This window comes from Jatropha curcas, chromosome 8 (assembly GCF_041381405.1).
Source record: "Jatropha curcas cultivar XTBG-Jc1 chromosome 8, XTBG_Jcur_1.0, whole genome shotgun sequence".
Classification (NCBI taxonomy): Eukaryota; Viridiplantae; Streptophyta; class Magnoliopsida; order Malpighiales; family Euphorbiaceae; genus Jatropha; species Jatropha curcas.
In genome coordinates, this window is record NC_143158.1 from 6393855 (window position 1) to 6414649 (window position 20795).

Here is a 20795-nt window from a genome sequence, read left to right on the forward strand (position 1 = left end):
TATTATTGACAGTTAATCACATGGGCGTCCATACAAAGACTAGTGCATCAAGCAACAAACACCTGCAAAACATTTTGGAGTAAGTATGGTGCCATTTGATTTTATTAAATGGCCTCCATAGTCATGGAGCTAATATTATTTAAAGAAATATATATTTAAAGAAATATAAATTACATGGATTATAAGATTATTAAAAATAAGTAATATGAAATAGGTGCATTATTAGTTAAGTTACATGTAAATCACGTGCTATAAGAATTTAGACAAATAACAACGCATTTATTTTGATTAATTATAAGATATCTCTGTTCTTTATTTTTTATCAATTTGATAAAAAAAATTTTATTTAGATTTAATTTATAAATTTTTTAAAAATTAAGTTACGTATGTATCTTCCTTTTGAGGAATCAAAGTCTATGTATTTCGATTACATTTATTTAAGAAAAACTAAAAACATTTAAATGAGAACAATTTTTTTTTCTCTTTTACCATTTACAATTTATAAATTATATTTATGTTAATAAATTTTAAGATATTAGTGAAAATTAAATTAATTTTAACAATTGAAAATTATATATGATCCTTTTTTTTTTCTTTTTTAAAAAGTCAATATATTGTCAGTTTTTGACCGAACTCACTCAAACTCACACAGTTTTATTCTTCGGCTAGAACCAACTCAATAGCCCAAAAAGCCTCTTGCTAGTGTAAGGCTTGCCGATTCTTATGTACTTCACTTACATATATATTTAGCCGATGTATAATTTACAAAAACTGTCAGTTTTAAGTTTAAAATATAAAGAACCACAATCAGATTTTAATCCGATTTTAGTTATGGTTTGAAACCTTGAAGCATTGACTACGGTTTGGTTCCAATTTTAACTCATTTAGTTTCAGTTTGGTTCTGATTTGACATCCAACCATGATCATTCTTAATTTCTAACTTTCTATAAATATTTGAATCCATTTCCGATTGAGAAAAGTCAAATAAAGCCGTATTCTCCATATTTTGGTAGAGAAAATATGAGAAATCGAATGATACTATATCTAATTGACAAAGTAATCATTGGATTACTACTAGTAAAGCTCATTATTATTTTGAATTTCCATTTTTACCTTATTAGTAGTTGTTCACTGAAATAAAACACCAACCATTACCTAATTTCAAAATTATCCTCAACCTTCGAATGTCTACATTTATCCCTAAATTCCCATAGTTCTAAACGATTATGGCCTAATCCAAAACCCTAACCACATAAAAATTAAAACAAGCAAGAAACTTTGTTTGTCTTCCTTATGAGGCTACCGATGCGTGTCTTGTTGGTTTCTATACAGCACAAAAGTTTCTCTCCTAACTTTTTTTCTATTTTTACTTTTCCCATGCCAAAAATATCCCTCTTCGCCACGCGGCTTTTACCACGCAATCGCCATCGCGTCATTTTCATTCTAGCTTGCCGACAAACCCCACCCCATGTGGCCCCCATTATCTTCCCTCTTTATAACAACCTTTTATAAGGTGCTGTATTTGCAACCCCTTCATTTCCAGCCCAGAACTTTCTTCCAGTGGTGTTGTGGCCGGTGGTGAGGCAGATCATGGCAGCTGGTGCTGCTGATGGATTTTTCCGGTACGCCTACGACGGATGTTTATCCGGCGTAGATACTGGAATTGGACGGCGGCCTTACCATCGTAACTGTCGATGTGCGCTTCATAATAAATCGAAAGAGAATTGTCCTCATGGCTTTTCCAAGTGTAAAAACGTTTCGTATCCGATTCGTAGGTCATGGAGCGAAGGTTGCTTGGCTTTAGTTGCAGCCGCTTCCTGCCATTCCTCAGCGTCTTCTTCACCGTCTTTGCAAATCGCAAGGTCGTCGACGCAGTTAGGATTGTGCAACGATCTAGACGAGGTTGATGATGGTGATCAAGGTTCTTCTACAACTTCTTCAACGCCGTTATCGTCGTCAAGGGTTTGATGAGTTAACAATTTCTCGATCGCCGTCGTTTTTCCGTTTGTTTCATGAATAATTAATGTATGTAATGTGAGACCGAAAAGTTCGTGAAACGTTCTGATCTTTGATTCAAGTCAAATCGGATCGGGTTTTGAATCTATAAATTTGTCATGAAAACGGGCTTGCCAGCTAGTTATGTCAAGGATTTTTTTTTTCTTTTTATGTTGTAGAGTAATTGTAATTTAAGTTTATAGTAATATTTGTATGTTGGTCTCTATAAATAAAATACTTATTAATTTGGTGAAATTACTCTCATCATTAAATTATTTCATCTTAATAATTTTTCTTATTTACCTGTCATTAAAATTAAAAATTAAAATCAATAAAACATGCATTCTTTTAACTATAGGTGTTTTTACAAATTTTATTGAGTTCGGAAAATATTAGATTTGTTTTTTTCTATGAATTTGAATCGTAGTGCTTTTTGTGTTTCTACGTTTTCACAAATTTTAACCACAAGTAATTTATAAATTTCACGAGTCTTGTGTAGCAGTACAGTAAATTGATCGATTATGATTTAGCAGAGAAATTTCATTCCTAAAACCCTAATTCGCACCATTTTGTTAACAACTACTTTGATTAGGGAGGTTTATGAACTTCTTTCCAAACGAGATTTTCAGAGCAACGTTGAACACTTGGTGGTCTTGAGTGGTCAACACACACACACACACAATAAAACGTTAATAAGCTTGATGAAGTGACCTTCTTCTTGGCATTTTCCTAAAAACCAAAGAGAGACCTTGAGAATTGGGATCAGAGATCGTTAATTTCCTGTAAAAGTATAATATTAATGTCTTGATCAAGTACATTAATAAGAAATAAAATAGAAATTGGTATTTGGTGGTGTTGGTGACTGCATTTCCAAGAGACATGGCGAACATTTTGTTCACGTGGTCACCCACGTCTCACATCGTGAGTCGTTCAGTGATTTGGATCACTTTCACCATCTTTTATTATTAGGTCTAAAGAAAAAGAATTGGACAACAATTTTTCTTATTCAAAAAGATTTAGTTCCATTGATAAAATAATAATTTCCTTTTCAAAGTATTATGGAACGAAATTTCAAATTGAATCAATTGTGAAGTCGTACATTTTTTAATTATTAATTTAGTTTTGACTTTAATTTTATCTATATATTTAGTCTATGACTTATTTGATTCTGATTTAATTCTGACGAAGCCTTGTTAAAAAAACGAGAAAATATCTAGGGCATGTCTATATATTTTAGCATAAGCTCTTGTAATCATATAATTAAAAATTATGTCTTCTATTGTAATCAAAAGTTTCGAGTTGAAATACTGAATGAAGTCGCTTTAAACACTCGAAATGAAGCGTTTTCTCCGGATTTAAAAATTCGACCTGCAAGAGAGAGATAAATGGCAGAAGAGGGGGAGGGATAAAAAGAGTGTGTTGTGATTTAAAAATGCTAAATGATGGTATAAGACAATCTGGCCCCATGGGAAACGAGGTGAGGAATTAAAAACTGAAATTTGAAACGGAACGGAATCTAAACGCTACAGCCAGCACATGACTTCAAAACTCCGAGTCAACAAGTGCAAGACAGCAGCAAGACTTCTCTCTGTATTATTTCGTAGTTTCGTACGCGTGTACTTGGGTTTTGTATATATGTATGTATTTGTACGCACCAACAAAAGAGTAAAGAGTTAAGACAGTACAAGTTAGATACTACATAGTTAAATGTCAGATACTACGTTCCACATACCTGTACATGGGAAACGATAACAGAATTAATTTTTTTCCTTTTCTTATTTGGATATGTAGAATTTGATGACCAAACAGTATTATGGAAATTGTTTTCCAATTAAGGATTTTTAATGATTCCTAACAATTATTTTATCAGAACAAAAAATATATATATTTTTTTTGTTCTGATAGAATTTTCTTATAACGGGTTAAAATGTTTAAAAGGATCTATGTGGATATTGCAAGTAAACAACCGCTTTAAATCTATTGAGAGCATTATGGATAATTTGATGAGATATGTTAGGTACAAATTGTGTTATTTAGTAGAACTTTCAAACTAATTAGTTAATAATTTCATGTCATTGATATATATTCATATATGCTGATATATGATTGGTCCACTTAATATTAGACGACATTATTTATATAGTTTATTATATTTATTTTCTATTGTCTAATGTAGAGGACATTTGAAATTTAGCATTTCCAATGGTATTTTGTTATTATAGTTCATTAACCATGTTATAAGCATGCATGATAAGTTTTTGAGTTGTCATTTAAAAAATAACATAATTGATTATGACCCCAAAAATTATTTCAACTCTCTATACAATGGAAAATGTGAAAATATAAAATCACATTTGTTACATTGAGAAAAAATTGATAATATAAAATTTGGTTTAATATAGTTATGCGAATGAAGATAATTATAATTATATTTCAATAATATAATATAAGCAATCATATTTTTTTAGCGCAATTTGAATAAAAGTTAATTGTTAAGTTTTTTTTTTTAAATATAACTAAAAATATTATTAATAAAAATTAGCAAGAAAATTTGGACTTGAGTTCCAAACATTAATAAAATATTATTTGATTTTTATTATTAATAATAAAAGTCAAATAATTGTTAAGTTTTGTTTTTGACTGAAATAATTGTTAAGTTATTTATGTGTGATATACTTATTTTATGTAGGGGTATAATTCATTAATTAACCATGCATGATAAATTTTTAAATTTTTTTTCATTTAATCATACGGTATTTAAAGTTTAGTGGCTCGATTAATTCGAATTCACATCGGTCAAACCCACAAAGATAGCAAAGCGCTTTCTCCCGACTTGTCAATTTTTGAGTTGTCAAGTAAATCCGTGATTATATACATAATAAAAATTATCTTGGGTAATAATCGAGTTGACATGATTAGGATACAAATGTTGTTAAATAGAAACGACAACAGCTTATACCATATTCTCAAACTTGGCTAACAGGTCGTTTTACCAATTCCGTCTTCTTTTCTCCAGCGTGTGTTCTTCAGCGACAGATCAGGAGGGTAATCTCCATGCCAACCGGAATCATAATATTTTCTTCTTCTTCTTCCAAGTGGTAAGTCAGGCTGCAAGGCCAAACTATTAGTCTCATATCCAAAACCCGTATGAGAGTGGTTATATGGATTTTTTTTTTTTTTTTTAAATTTTAAAGAAGTTATTTGAATAATTGAATAAGCTAACAACTATTTGATTTCAAAAACAAAATATGATAAGATAGGATAATGAAATTGCAGCTATAAAAACCTGAAATTAGGTTCGTAATCTTCCACAGTACTACCAATTACAATCAAAGCAAAGCAAAATTGAAAATTTTCAGATGGGAAAAATGAAGATTTCAATTACAATGATAATGTTGGCATTATCATTGTTCTTAAGCTCAACATTTCAAACTGGCAATGCATATGGTTACAGTTTCTGCAATTGCGAATGCCCTCCAGACTGCCAGGCGGTGACTTGGTATGATGATTATAATATCTGTCATTGTACTTGTAACTGTGGTGGCTCAAATACACCTCCTAACCAACCACAACCGCCACAAAATCCACCACCGCCAGTTCAGAAACAACAAGCACCACCACCACAAAATCCTCCACCGCCAGTTCAGAAACAACCACCACCACCACCAGCACAAAACCCACCTCCAGTTCAGAAATTACCACCACCACAAAATCCACCGCGGGCTCAGCCACAGCCACCACCTTCTTCTCCTCCTCCTTTTAATCAACAAGATTGTGGGCAAGTTATGCAAATTTTTTATACTAGATGTAGTCCACAAATGATTGGTATGGGAGCTGTGCCAAATTGGATTCCAAATTGTTGTCCTGTCATCTGTGCTTTTATGCGTTGTGCTCCTTTTGCACAATTTGCAATTCCTCCTGGAATTGTACAAACTTGTCAAAATTATTAGAGTTGACATTTTTTCAGCTCATTTTGATGTCTTTAGTTTATTCCCTTCGTTACAAGTACAATTTAAGTCATTAATAAAATTATTTCAATTTTTTTTTTTTTTCAGTATTACAGTCTACTGAGTCTAGCTAGTGCTAATTTTATTTTATTTTTGATTGTTATTATTTATTATTATTATTGAATGTATGTAAGCATAATTACTATTCATTACTTTTTTTATTTAAAAATTACAAGCTGAATAGTCGATTATTGATTATATAATTAAATTTGTAAAACTAGTCTAAAAGATTAAAAATGAAGGACTAAAATTGAAATCAAAATTGATTTGAAAATTTTGATCCTGAATCCCAAATTAGAAACTTGAATTCTAGGTATTGATTCTAATCCAATAGAGAACCACCTTTAAGAATTTCAATAACCAAATTAGTGAGGTTGATGCGTAAATTTTTCAATAGCGGATATTAATAAGAATTTCAACTATTATTGAAAAAAAAAAAAAAAGAAAAGAAAATGAACAGTTAAAAAAACGACATTATTTCAACCTCCAGCACTCGATCTTCTCTTGTATCCATGGACAAAATGGAAGTTACCAAGTGAAATACAGAAAATTAAATGACCGGGAACTAAAGAAAACCACCGGCGATGGACCATGGCTTACTCCAAAATAGTAATAAACTGAGAAATTGCTTATCAAGAAGATATCTTTCCAGCTTATCGTTCAATGTTTTCAATTATTCACCATGCAAATAAAGGTCTTTATCATCTAGTTTCAACAATCTCATGCAAATCCAATTTCCCTCAAATTTTCTCTCAATATTCCTCTTTGTCTCTTTGCCAAGCAAAGCAATCTCACGCCTTTGCTCTTCTTAATGGCTTTCTTCCCCAAAATGTTTCCCTTTGCGCCTCTCTTATCCTCCGTTATGCCTCTTTTCACGACCTTGAAACCTGTCACCGTCTCTTTGGAGATACTGTTCCTTATTCTTACTCTGCTTTCTTGTGGAATACTCTTATTAGAGCTTTTCTGGTTGCTCGAGTTAATGATCACTTCGAAATTTTTAATAAAATGTTTAAAAATGGAGTTAAGCCTGATGATCATACCTTTGCTTTTGTTCTTCAAGCTTGTACTTCTAATTTGAACCTTCAAAAGGGTATGGAGATTCATGGGCTTGTGTTTAAGTTTGGTTTTGATTTGGATGTTTTTGTGGGTAATACCCTTTTGTCGTTTTATGGTAATTGTGGGAATTTGAAGGACGCAAATAGAGTGTTTGATGAAATGCTTGAAAGAGACGTTGTATCGTGGAATACTGTTCTAAGAATGTTTTCAGTTAATGGGTTTTATGTGGAGGCGATTGATTTGTTTTGTGGAATGAATTTGAGGTCTGGGTTTAGGCCAAATATTGCTAGTGTTGTAACTGTGTTGCCAGTTTGTTCTGTACTTGAAGATGAGGTGATGGCAATGCAAATTCATTGTTACATTTTGAAAGTTGGGTTGGATTCTCAGGTGACTGTTTGCAATGCTTTGGTTAATGTATATGGGAAATGTGGGAATGTGAAGACTTCAAGGCAAGTTTTTAATGAAATGATGAAAAGGAACGAGGTCTCTTGGAATGCAATTATTACCAGTCTTGCTTATCTAGGGCATAATGAAGATGCATTAGAGATGTTGAGACTGATGATCAATGAAGAGGTAAAACCAAATTCTGTCACAATCTCTAGTATTTTACCTGTATTAGTTGAGTTAGAACTTTTTGACTTAGGGAAGGAGATTCATGGGTTTAGTTTAAGATTTGGAATTGAATCTGATGTTTTTATTGCTAATTCACTGATTGATATGTATGCAAAATTGGGCCATCCAACTAAAGCTTCTAATGTGTTTCACCTAATGGATGAAAAAAATATTGTTTCTTGGAATGCTATGGTTGCAAATTTTGCACAGAACAGGCTGGAATTAGCAGCCATTGAGTTGGTGAGACAAATGCAAGCTGATGGTGAAATTCTGAATATGGTCACCTTCACAAATGTCCTTCCAGCCTGTGCACGAATGGGATTGTTTCGTGCTGGAAAAGAAATCCATGCAAGAGCAATCCGAATGGGATGCTTCGTTGATTTGTTTGTCTCCAATGCTCTGACAGATATGTATGCAAAATGTGGTTGCCTAAATCTTGCTCAAAGTACCTTTAGCATCTCCCTTAGGGATGAAGTATCTTATAACATTTTAATTGTAGGATATTCTAATACAACCAAGTGTGCAGAATCTCTTAGTTTATTCATAGAAATGGGGTCTATGGGTTTGACGCGTGATGTAATTTCCTATACGGGTGTTTTTTCAGCCTGTGCAAATCTAGGTGCATTTAAGCAAGGTAAAGAGATACATGGATTAGTTGTAAGAAAGCATTTGCACATGCATACCTTTATTGCTAATTCTCTTCTGGACTTCTATACCAAATGTGGGCGAATTGATCTTGCTCATAAGGTCTTTGATGAGATTCCGAAAAAGGATACAGCCTCTTGGAATACTATGATTTTAGGTTATGGAATGCTAGGTGACTTGAATATTGCTATCCGTCTATTTGAAGCAATGAAAGAAGATGGTGTGGAATATGATTCAGTATCATACATTGCTGTCTTGTCAGCTTGTAGTCATGGTAGGCTAGTTGAGAAGGGAAAAGAATACTTCAAGGAAATGCAGGCTCGGAATATTAAGCCAACAAAGATGCACTATGCTTGTGTTGTTGATCTTCTTGGCCGTGCTGGACTTATGGAAGAAGCTGTAGAATTCATTAAAGGGTTACCTATTAAACCGGATGCCAATATTTGGGGTGCTTTACTTGGGGCATGCCGAATCTATGGGAATATAAAGTTGGCGTCTTGGGCAGCAGAACACCTATTTAAGTTAAAGCCACAGCATTCTGGATATTACACAATTCTTTCAAACGTGTATGCAGAAGCAGGAAAATGGGATGAGGCAAACAGGGTAAGGGAACTGATGAAGTCAAGGGGTGCAAAGAAAAATCCTGGATGCAGTTGGGTCCAAATCAACGATCAGGTTCATACTTTTGTAGCAGGAGAGGAAATTGTGAGCTCGGGACTTTGGCTTGCAGAATCATGATAAATTTATCAGACATCACATTTGAATTTGAATGCTCATTTTAGAAACAGAGATTAGTTGATAGCCTCCAATGTATTAGAAGAGATAAAGAAGGTTCTCTATCATCAATATTTCGTCAATTTTATTTTTTTCACACAGTTAGATGTTTTTGTGTTGTAATTTTGAGAGACAAGTTTTTCAGATATGTTGAACAGATTATAGAGTTGTTATAACAGGAAATCTTTTTGAAAATATAGTATTATTTTTACTATTTTATGAGCCCTAGAAATCATCCTTCATGCACTGTCTCTCTATCCTGCTACTGCAATGATCTTTAGATCGAAGAACAAATGAGAGGTCAACCCGAGAGGGCAGCCAATCCTAAGAGCTCAAGCTGGAATATTGTTTCTGAAGCTACCTAATTTTACGTATCTTCATCAATCAATTATCCTGAAAATGTCATGGAACTCTTCAATTGCTGCAAAAGTTTACTAACACAAGCAAGTTACATCTGTACGAAAATGTATAGAACATTGTAGTGCTTAAAAGACGATACAAAACAATTGTGGATAAAAAAAAGGGTACAAGGAGGAAAGAAAAATCTCAACTCTCAACTCAACCATTAAATTCTACGATGATTGGTGACAAATAACAGCCTTGCAAGAAGAGTCACCATCTAAAGCCCACATACCCATCTCTTCTAGCTGCCTCTGAACCAAATCTAGACCAATCTCCATTGACCAGTAAACAATCTTCCAAGCCCCCAAAATGGACTGGATAACGCTATTAATACTAATTTTCATGCCAAAGCTTGTTTCATCAACCCAGGTAATTCCTACACCATTTTGTTCCAACAACTTTGTCACCAAGAAGACAAAATTTTTATTTTCTGTGGGTAATGGAGCTTGAACAGCTGCAGTAGCAACCTTGTTCAAGAAAACATCAGTCCAAATTTTCCTAACAGATGAGGAGCTCCTGACGAAGAAAATCTCTGAGCTTTTCCCAGCAATACATTCCTTAGATTTATTGATAATAAACTCATGAAAGAAATCATTACTGACAAAAAGCATGTTTGCGTCTATTGTCCAGGAATTGTACTCATATTCTAAGCACTTCTTGATCATATAAGCTTTCACTAATATGTCTGCAAGTTCTGATTTGGAACCTTGAAATCTTATTAATTTTTGTGCTCTCATGTTGTCAAGAAGATTGTTCGCATCAATAACAGGATGTCCCCTTCTAGCGAGATCATACAGAAAATCAGAGTGAGGACCCATAATTATATAATTCTGAATGTTTAGCCTCTCAAAGTGGCATAGTAGGTTCCTTGTGATTGTTTCTGATGTTCCAAATATGCTCACAAGCAAAACAGTCTGCAGTTTCTGCACAGACTGAAGAACGGACCCAAGATCATCCACACCCCTTACGACTCTTCCAGGGACTACTTCTCTAAAACAGAAATCATACCATTTCAAATTACTCAACGGTTGCATTTCCAGTAAGTTGTAGTCAAAAGAACTTTCATCCACTAATTGAGAGTCTGGTCCAACTGTTTTCCCATAATTAACACCAGCATCCCTGTGAGATACACTGAGTGCTCTCTCATGCCCTAAATTGGTGTAGATATTAAAATAGCCGCTGTAATGAATAAATTTAATGAACCATGGAGTCCAAATTCTTTCTCCCATTCTTTTATACCATCCAGTAGTCACCTGCATGTAGATGCTAGGTTTTGAGTGAAACCTTTCAAATAAACAACAAATGAACACATAACTTTTGTGTGTATGTACGGAGAATTATATTACCATTCCATCAAGAAATGGCTTGATGCCTTTGGCCTTGCACTTGTCATACCACAGCCTGAATTCTTTCCAAGGTTTCGGAAAGAGAATTTGACCCCAAGTGCCAACCAACTGATACAAAAATAATTCTCTTCCAGTATCCAAATGTAATTTGTTTCCATGTTTACCTATAATCAGCAACCAAGCAAATCAACGTTAATCTCATTGGGATTCAAGTTTTAAGAGCAAAAGTAGGAGAACGGAAAGCATTGAGAGCCATAAAACCAACAAAATTTTCATGAGAATTATAAAAGAAGGAAGCCAACTATATACATGCTACATTTTCTTTCTATTGCAGATAAATAATATCAAGGCATGTTAAAATTAAATAGTGGCAACCTGGATCAGATAACCTGGCATTTAAAAATATATGCTTTTAGACAGGTCATTATGATTACTACAGATCTTTATAGTGATAATAGTAAAAAGGATGCTTGGCCCGTTCCTACAATCAGCTTTATAGACAGGTGCTTTCCATCTATTTAGACATATCATCGAGTATCTAATAGGCAGAGGATAGCAGCTCTAACTTGTGCATTGGAAGTTTGAAACTCAAGTCAATGTCCATGCGAATGGTAGCATCACAAATGCCATGGTATTATAGATAAGAATAAGAAGTGATAATGCAATGGTAAAACATTTGAACAAGGTCTAAAGAGATGTTGATAAATCATAATCCATAAAAAAACTATGGTTTCCATGGCTTGCAAGCTTGGACTAAAAGATTTGAGAGTATCAAATAACTTAACATTGAGTATAAGATTCTCCATCAAGGTGTAAGAACATTAGTTGCTTTTTCAGGAAAACTTAAACAATTAATGGCAAAGAAAGTAAGGTAAAAAAAACTAACAGTTTGTCCAATAAACAAGGAATCCATCGTCCCCAATTAACTACTGCGTTCCTAAAAACTTAAACCATAGCATTCACAGTATTGTAAAAGCAAAAATAAATAGTAAATGGTACCTGGAACGAACCTTGGGCGCTGAAGGGAGACACCGTAGATGGATGGACTAGAGCTGCTAACATTGTAGTAATAATTAACAATCACAGCCTTGACAAACTTGTAAAACAGTGGAGAAACCTCCAAATCATCCTCCACAACAAATGCAAATTCATCATTGGAGCTTGGCCACCAGGCCTCCAGCCACTGTGCCTGCAGCCCCACATTCCCAGTTCGGTAATGGACTACCTTGTTCCCAAAATTCCACAGGAAACCATCAACAAATTCCAACATCCTTTGGGAGTCCTCCAGTTTTTGGTCCAATACGTTGGATGAATCATTAACAAAGGGAAAATGGTCAATGTAGACATGAAGATGGACAATGTCACCATCATAATTAGCATTAGCAAGGGATTGAAGGCAGCGTGAAAGTGAATCCAAGCGGTTGAATGCAAGGACTTTGATTAGGAAAGTGAACGTGGGAGTGTTTTGGGGGCTCAGATTCTTGTTCAGATCATTAATAGGAATAAAATTAGGGTTGACATTAGGGATTAGTGGGGTGATAGGAACAGAGGAATGATAGTGAGAGAAAAAAAAGATAGCAAATAGGGAGACAAGAAGGAGGAGAGGTAGGAAGTGTTTCTTTGGTGGGCCGACCATTTATCTTTTAGGGCTAGAGTTCAGAGGAGGGTAAAGACATTGGAAGATTTAGGGGGAGAGTGTAGATATAATGAGAAAATTAGGAGGTAGAGAAGTCACTAAGATTGATAGGAGACTGTTTGTAGTGAATGGTGATTGTTGCTGAGGTTTCAGCTTACAATATATATCCCATATAGAAATGAGAGAGAAACACAAAACTGATTTGAACAATATACATCAATACCTGAATCCCCAAAAATAGAGATGGTAAGAAAGCTTAATCACTCATAGAATGACATTATGTATTGTCAAAATAAAGCATTCTTTTAAATTGGAACAAACGGTTCATCTAAACAATTGCCAGATCTCAATAATTCCAGTCCAAAAATTTGGACTTGTAAGTGCATGTAGATCATTCTCCAGAAAGAAAATATTGCAGAGAAACAGAAAAGTTATAAATTAACATTTTAATCTAATATTTGAATTAAAATAAAGAATACCAGTCTAAGGACCTAAAAATGAATTCACACGCAAGCAAAAGTAAATGAATGAAAGAATACATCACTCACTTACATTCCCCTTAAAAAAAGGGGGAAAAAAAAGAGATTGCAGTTTCTGTTCCTAACAAGAGAAATATTTCGATGCTTGAAACCGAAAATTTCCATGATTTGAAGAGTTTTTCACATTCAACCACTTCAACAACAATGATAGTTTGATTTCTATTGGAGAGACTTCTATAGTGTTCTGAATCGGGAATAGAGTTCCAATTGCGATCAATTCAATTGAGCTTATTGTAAAAAGTCACCTGAGAACTAAATGTGAAAGGGGAACAAGTAAATGCCATTAAAGATTGAATTTTTAAGCTCTCCTTTAGGATCGTATCATCTCTAAGGTAATAAATCAAAACAAAATCTAAGGCGCAGACGCCTGAATTTAGTAAATCATTCTGAGAATTCACAAACTAACACAATCCAGTCCTATTTAAAAAAAATGTCTATTTTGACATAAACAAGTTTCATACAGCAAAACCCTAATTGATAGCAGCAATCATACTAAAGAGACATAACAATGACGAAGGAACTTACCAGAAGAAGAATGAAGAAGAAGAAGAAGAGAACTGTCGTTTTTGGCTTGAAAAAGATAGTAGATTTCAGCTTTTCACTATTCTGGACTTAGACCTTCCGGTTTTCTGCTTTTCTTTTTTGGGCCGGTGTTAGTGGTCGGTGTCTAATGTCGTTCTAACGGAACCAAAATCCAACGACAACACATCCTTTTAACGACCTGTCGTTCCATAGACACTATTCCGAATGGAACCAAATTCTTTTCAACCGTTTCTCCAACCCAGGGATTTGGTCTTAATTGTTGATTCTTTTTTACTTTTGGGTTCACCTAAGTTTGATTTCAATTGATTTTGAACTGCTTCATTTTGGTTCAACTCAAGACTAAACCTTAGTCAAAGCTATTTATATTTTTATACTAGATATAAATAAAATATAATAAAATTATACAATATATAACAATAAATGATATAATATTAATTTTATTTGGGAATTCATGGTTGTCCTCATAATTTTTTTTTTCTTTTATGGATAAATGTATTTTTCTATGCATTGAATCCTCTCTAATCTTATATAGATTATTCGTTAAACTCAAACATATCTTACCGAGCCACTCTATAATCTGTAAGTATATTTTGTTTCTTCTCTTGCAAATTACAAAACCACAACTATGTCTTCTAATGCAAAGCTTTGCTTTTGCATGTTCAATATTCACAATGCTTCCAATAATCAAACAATTGAACAAAAATATAAGTTCAAACAGAGAAACATAAAACCTAGATTGAGAGAAGTGACAAGTGAGTATTACTATCAAGAACTAAGCAAACATGTGACTTCATCTAGAGTTGTTGGAATTGAAACAATCAAACCTGTACACAGACAAAAATTTGGATTCATTAGTAGTTAGTTAAAATCGATCTTTTTAAGAACAATGAAATAGCTGCAGTGAAAGAGCTTGCAGAAAACTACAAAATTAGAATAGCGTCAGAGTTGTTAATTAACAAGAACTAAGCTGATGACTAATTGAAATGTAAGCTAAACCAGAACAAGACAAGTGAAACCAAACTGGGCAAACCCTTTTCAAGTCCAGAATGTCTCTATCTCTCTCACACTTAGGACAAGAACTAGAACTTCCCTAGAGATGGCCGTTTGCGTTTGTTTCAGTTGTGTAACTACCACATTCAGATTCTCTAAAATTCCTTTGGAGAGCAGTATGCTCATAACAAATTCCCTCTCTCTCTCTCTCTAACTTTGGACACAATAGGGTCTCCTGTTAGGACCGCGCGTACCATCCAACCCCGAATTAGTATGATATTGTCCGCTTTGGGCCAAGCCCTCACGGATTTGTTTTTGGGCACCTCTCAAAAGGCCTCATACTAATGGGTTGGGTTTGAACCATTATATTTTGGTTCCTCTTCTCACATTTTTCCGATGTGGGACTTGGGAGGATATCCCAACAAACCTCCCCTCCAACCAAGGACCACACAAATCGTGACCTCCCCTCCAGGGATAATCTGCCCACCATCTTGTACCGCCGCTACAACTTTGCGGGACACGCCGCCCGACCTCCTCTTGTCGGGAAGACTTTCGACACAAGATACCACTTGCAGATCTTCTTCTGGTTTTGGTCCTGTTGTTACAACGTCACACCGAGATTTTCTCACACTGCGCAGTTCACACCCGCTCCGAACCTGGGCTCTGATACCACTTGTTAGGACCGCACATACCATCCAACCCCGAATTAGTATGATATTGTCCGCTTTGGGCTAAGCCCTCACGGATTTGTTTTTGGGCACCTCCCAAAAGGCCTCATACTAATGGGTTGGGTTTGAACCATTATATTTTGATTCCTCTTCTCACATTTTTCCGACGTGGGACTTGGGAGGATATCCCAACATCTCCATAGTCAAGAACTAGAACTTTGCTAGGAATAAACGTTTGTATTAGTTGTGGAACTACCAGAGCAGGAATTTTCGGACCAAAACTGTCTAGAATTCTACGTTTAGCACTAACAGGCACTAGATTATTTGCTTTCTATATTACACAGACTCTCTTATCAACACTAATCAATCCTCATAAGCTATATATAAGCACTTTAGAGCATGCAAGAGCTTCATAATTTCTAAGGTCATATATAAAAATAATAACAGATTCGAAAGAGGAGAAGAGAGGGGAGAATGGCCACTGGAGCAGCAGACATATTCCTTCAGTGTGCCTTTGATGGAAGCAGACCATACCATCGCGATTGCAAGTGTGCATTACATAAATTACAAGACCTTTGTCCTAATGCTTGTTCTCTACACAGAACCATGTCATTTCCCAAGAAACAGCCATGGAAAGACTGTTCTTTGTTTCTCTGTTTCAAGGCTTCTGGTGCATCTTGGGATTAAATTCATTATCATAAAGCGCCAGTCTGTTATTTTTAATGTAAATGTTATACACAAACTCTAGTACGTTGGGCATCAGCTCTTGATACCAGTTGTTGAAAAAAAATTACGCAAAATCCCTGATAAGTCATACGAGGGAGCAAAAGAAAATAATAACACACACAATTTGATAACGGAGTTCGGCTAATCTTGCTTACGTTTTCGAACTGCTGTAGATCTTTTATAGGAGAAAAATAAATAAAGTGTTTACATACACTCACAACCCTCAATCCAAGAATACCCGAAAAATTAAGCTTAATTTTTCTTATTGAATAATCTCTCTATTTTTCTCTCCCACAATTACTCTCTCACAATTGTTCTCTCATTTACTAATCTATATTTTTGCTATGTTTTGTTGAGGGAAAACTTCTTTTATTTATAGGAGAAGGAAACGCGTATTGAACGAGTTGTACAATACCAATGAAAATTGGTTACCACTTTCAATTTGCACGTTTCACGGATGCCGCCTGACTTCTTTATTTCCTCCTCCCTTTGTTGACTTTTATTTTCAAATATGTGTGGATCTCATTTGAATGAGCACCGCCACAACATAGTAAAGTTCATTGATAAGAGAATCTTATAATGAGCTCTGATTTCGTACAGTAAACAATTTATTTCCAAAACCCAAAACCCAAACATACCAAAATTAGGAAATTTGAACTTGTGGATTTTATTCTTGAAAATTAATTGCATTTGAAAAATTAAAGAATAAGACAAATGAAGCTAAGTTACAAGCTAAGCCAAGAAATCATATGTTTTTCTCCTTCACAATCCCTACCTACCACAAGAAGACAGATTTGACCATCACCAATCTAAATAATTCCCATAATATTCTTAATATTTCATTTTCTGTCTGTTGTTTCGTAAGTCACGACAAAAGTCCAATAATGTCTTTCATCATATACTGAATATTTAAGGTTTTTCTTGTATACTAATTAAGTTACCTCGCTTGCCTCGAACGATACACTGGACAAGAAAAAATCAAGAGGAATCATCGAAAGAGATCATAGTCATTGATATTAAGTGACAGATTTATTGAGTACACTGAAATAAATATCAATATGGAATTTGGTTTAACCATTGGAAGCGAGCTGATAGTTGTTTGAGTTACAATAATTAAGTTAATCATAGCAATTAACTGTTAAAACTAACAATAACTACCCTTTTAAAAAGCTCTGTTTATAATTTTTTTTCCTATGAACTCATAGTTGATTTGATTTTCTTTTATATTTGAACTTAATTGTCCTTATTAAAATTTAACGAAAAAAAAGTATACTTTTTAATTTATTAATTTATTAATTTGACGTTTTTTATGTAATGTTTTTGGATAGTGAAAATCACCACGCCGCACGTGCATAATGACAAATTTTCTTCTCCGAGGAACTACAATGCTTATAACTCCCAAACGGACATCAAAACAAGTTGTTGTCTCTCTCAATTGGTGCCACAGTCAAGAACTTTCCTAGGAGTGAACGGTAGTTATAGTTATTTAAGTACCCCGCGATAAGATTCTTCACCAAGGCTTGTCTTGGTTTCTACGTGTAAGTACCACTAGCGATACTAATTTGTTTTTGTTTTCCTAGATAACATCTACACTCTCACCCATCAACACCAATCTTCTGCTCTTTATAAGCGCTTGAAAGCATGAGCTTCAAAGCTTCCAAGCTACGTCTACATACCTGCAAGAAAAGAAAAGGTACGAGTCAGAAGAGGAGAAGAAAGAACAGAGAATGGCCGCTGGAGCAGCTGAGATATTGCTTCAGTGTCTCTTTCATGGAAGCATATCAATGCACGACTTGGAAATTCAGCGAAGACCATACCATCGTGGCTGCAAGTGTGCATTACACAAGTTAGACAGCCTTTGTCCTAACGCTTGTTATTCTTTACACAGAACTATATCATTTCCCAAGAAACAGGCTTGGACAGATTGTTCTTTGTCCATAGTAGCTTCCTTCTCTTACTTCTCCTTGCAGTGATTTAACAGAAAAAGAACTGACTAGGCCCATTTGAAAGTCTTACCAAGTAGACAATCAAAGCTATATATCAAAGACTTGATATAGAAAAAGGTTAGGATCTGAGAAGCTTTTTTGCTTACTTGTTTCTCTATTTCTAGTCCTTTGGTACTGTACCATGGGATAATTTCAAAATCCCGAATGAATAAGGCTCTTTGGTTTGGTATGAATGAGGAAATTTACTAAATTAAGTGAGACTTGAAATGAGATTCCAGCCACACTGGGACTGAGACACGGCCCAGACTCCTACGGGTTCCTAATAAAAAAGCAGTTTTTGTAACTGGAATATGTTTTGTTAAACCTTCGGAATGGAAAAGAGCAGAAAAGAGAGAAAAGGGGGGGGGGGGGGGGTTGCCTTAGGCTGCTGTATAGCATTTTTTAGTACACCCATGTAAATTCTTCTGTTTCTAATGTAAATGCCATTTAATGCTTTCTAATATTGGCCTTTGAGACTGATAGCACCTTTTGGCCTTTTTCCTTGTTCTCTATTTTTATTGTGGGATTGGTGGTGGTTTCCTCAATGTTATAATTTGAACACCGTAGAAATCATACGCATTGAATGCAAAATAATTTTCATTTACATCAAAGATGTTAGAGGTTGGGGAACAGAAAATTTAGAAACAAGGAAAAACTATTAATGCTTAAAGGATAATCAAACTTTTTTTTCCTATGAATTATGAACTACTGTAGTTATTAAAGATGATTATTTCTTAATTTATATTCAAAGTAACTCACAACATCATGAACTTTTCTTTCCTAGTTAAAAAGTCCCGCATGATTACAAATAACAAAGTACTAAAAGTTAAAATTTAGAACAAAGAAATTCTTTAAAACAAGATCCTAGTATGAGATCAAAACAGTTGCTAACTAAAATGCAATAAACAAGTTCAGCTTTTCCAAGGAGTTAGTTAAAAGGTATTTGTCCAGATTAATCTTTGCTAAGCACCAGATGCAACTACGTAGTTGAAACCAAGCAGAACGAGCCAAGCCTTTCCTTAAATTCCTATGTCTCTATACCTCTTTTAAAACAAATCTTGGAATGGTCAATCCTCAAGAATCAGACAAGCCTAGGAACAAAAGATTGTCTTACTAGCTAGCAGTCCACTCTATAAAAATGCATCAGAAAACAGGTATTAAGTACCTTGGACATGTTCAAAAGAACACAGACTGACCTTCAAAAACGACTATAGAAAAAGAAAGAAGAAAATGTCAATTACAGCAGCTGAGATAATGCTCTGTGCTGTCTTTGATGGGTGCATATCAATGCATGATTTGGAGATTGAGCGAAGACCATATCATCGTAACTGTGAGTGCGAAATGCACAAGTTAAAAGGTGTTTGCTCTATGGCTTCTTCTCAACACAGGAATTTTCTGTTCCCTGCGAAGCAGGCATGGAAAGATTGTCGTTTGTCCGTCGCAATTCCTGGTGACTCATCAACCAACAAAAGAGATCCTAAGGGGGCCTTGTTATGCCAGTTTACAGAAGATTATAGGTTTGTCACGGTTGCGTCAGGACAAAAAAAAAATTGTTAACTCATAGATCACATGCATATTAAATTTAGAGTGATTCAAAATTTCACAGATTGTAATTTAAACCAGATAAAAAAGAAACATTCAATTGCAGAAACAAACAACATCTTTTTGTGCAGTATGCTCAATTTATTCTCTGCATTTAAGAGCGGTTTAACAGAACTTTACAAAAATAAGCTAAATTGATTTTCTGGTTGAAAGTTCCTGTATCTAAATTCACAGTAAAATAGATTACTAGAAGCTCCAATCTAAGCAGTCAGCAGCCTCATTGGCTGGTAGCCTAATGTCGTTAAATTTTCAGAGAACATAAAACGTTTGCAGAACGGGCGCTTAATTCAAAGAACCACAGTTTTTTTTTTAATCTCAAACGACAGTTCACTTACTATTTACAAAATTTAATTAAAAAGAATCGTTATTCGTTAACTTCTACCACGTCATCAAATTTTCTTATAATCACTTCTCCTTCCCTCCTCAACCAAACCATGTCCACTCACTTCCATGGCCTCAGCTGTAACCCCTCCTCCACTCCTTTCCACGACCAATGCCATAACCCGCCGCTCTCTCCTCCTCTCTACTTCGCTCTCTTCTCTCTCTACCGTTCCCATGCCACTTGACACTACCATAACCGACCGAGTCTTCATGGACTTCTCTCTCTGCCCTACCTATTACCGCCCTGACCGTACTCTCTCCGACACTATCGCCACACTCTGCACCGAATCGGCCCCTCTCGGCCGCGTCGTCCTCGGCCTGTACGGCCATCTCGTCCCTCTCACCGTCTCTAATTTCAAGACCATGTGCACCACCGCTTCGTACAAGAACACTCTGGTTCATAAAATTTTCCCAGGTCAATTTTTCCTGGCGGGACGGCAAGGAAGGAGAGACAAAGGCGAGGTGAGGCCGCCGTCGCAATTGGTGAGAAATACAGAGACTGTTGATTCTAGGGCTTTTAAGCTTTCGCATTCAAGGCCAGGGATTGTGTCGCTGTGTTTATCGGAAAATGATGATGAAGATGACATTAAGCTTGATCCTAATTATAGGAATGTGGAGTTTTTGATCACTACAGGGCCTGCTCCTTGTCCACAGTTAGATAACAAGAACATTGTGTTTGGAACTGTGCTTGAAGGTGAGTTTTATTGGTTCATTTAACAATTTGTTTCAATTAATTTAATTTTGACTGGTAATCCGTAATTTAGTGGTGATTGATTAAGTGATATAGTTATAGATTAGATATTACAAGATTTTATTGCTAGTTTAAGCCAACTGCCTGATCTGATCAAGCTGAATTTAGGTTAATTGGTCTTCTAAATTATTAGTCTT

At 35.0% G+C, this 20795-nt stretch overlaps 4 protein-coding genes across 5 annotated transcripts; 3 read left to right on the forward strand and 1 right to left on the reverse strand.

The window, feature by feature from the left end:
• Positions 1-1515: 1515 nt before the first annotated feature.
• On the forward strand, positions 1516-2250 carry LOC149494076 (uncharacterized). Its single transcript, XM_089724676.1, has one exon. It carries the CDS (start codon positions 1591-1593, stop codon positions 1966-1968), a length of 378 nt encoding a protein of 125 aa, XP_089580802.1. The 5' UTR covers positions 1516-1590; the 3' UTR covers positions 1969-2250.
• A 4200-nt stretch (positions 2251-6450) lies between these two features.
• Positions 6451-9284, forward strand: LOC149494077 (pentatricopeptide repeat-containing protein DOT4, chloroplastic-like). The gene has a single exon (XM_089725007.1). It carries the CDS (start codon positions 6666-6668, stop codon positions 9051-9053), a length of 2388 nt encoding a protein of 795 aa, XP_089581133.1. The 5' UTR covers positions 6451-6665; the 3' UTR covers positions 9054-9284.
• A 223-nt stretch (positions 9285-9507) lies between these two features.
• Positions 9508-13693, reverse strand: LOC149494078 (transferring glycosyl group transferase). Of its 2 annotated transcripts, XM_089725009.1 has the most exons (4): positions 13538-13693; positions 11837-12696; positions 10838-11001; positions 9508-10744 (listed from the first exon to the last, which is right to left on the reverse strand). In XM_089725009.1, exons 2-4 carry the CDS (start codon positions 12471-12473, stop codon positions 9662-9664), a joined length of 1884 nt encoding a protein of 627 aa, XP_089581135.1. In that variant the 5' UTR covers positions 12474-12696; positions 13538-13693; the 3' UTR covers positions 9508-9661. The 2 variants fall into 2 exon arrangements, with proteins under 2 accessions (XP_089581135.1, XP_089581136.1); XM_089725010.1 differs by lacking the exon at positions 13538-13693 and having other exon boundaries at positions 11848-12038.
• Positions 13694-19904: 6211 nt separating this feature from the next.
• LOC105633452 (Cyclophilin-like peptidyl-prolyl cis-trans isomerase family protein) lies at positions 19905-20603 on the forward strand (the record flags this gene model as incomplete). The annotated part of the gene is given in 1 exon segment (XM_089725300.1): positions 19905-20603. A coding segment is annotated over 1 exon segment (627 nt), but the record flags the coding sequence as incomplete, so codon positions are not given.
• Positions 20604-20795: the final 192 nt, after the last annotated feature.

What these genes read in the sequence shown, in the direction of transcription:
- LOC149494076 (XM_089724676.1), top strand. Translation starts at nt 1,591, where the DNA reads ATGGCAGCTGGTGCTGCTGATGGATTTTTCCGGTACGCCTACGACGGA.
- LOC149494077 (XM_089725007.1), top strand. Translation starts at nt 6,666, where the DNA reads ATGTTTTCAATTATTCACCATGCAAATAAAGGTCTTTATCATCTAGTT.
- LOC149494078 (XM_089725009.1), bottom strand. Translation starts at nt 12,473, where the DNA reads ATGGTCGGCCCACCAAAGAAACACTTCCTACCTCTCCTCCTTCTTGTC. An exon ending in GCGCCCAAGGTTCGTTCCAG is followed by an intron (nt 11,002 to 11,836) that starts GTACCATTTACT and finishes TGCTGATTATAG; the next exon opens with GTAAACATGGAAACAAATTA. An exon ending in AGCCATTTCTTGATGGAATG is followed by an intron (nt 10,745 to 10,837) that starts GTAATATAATTC and finishes ATCTACATGCAG; the next exon opens with GTGACTACTGGATGGTATAA.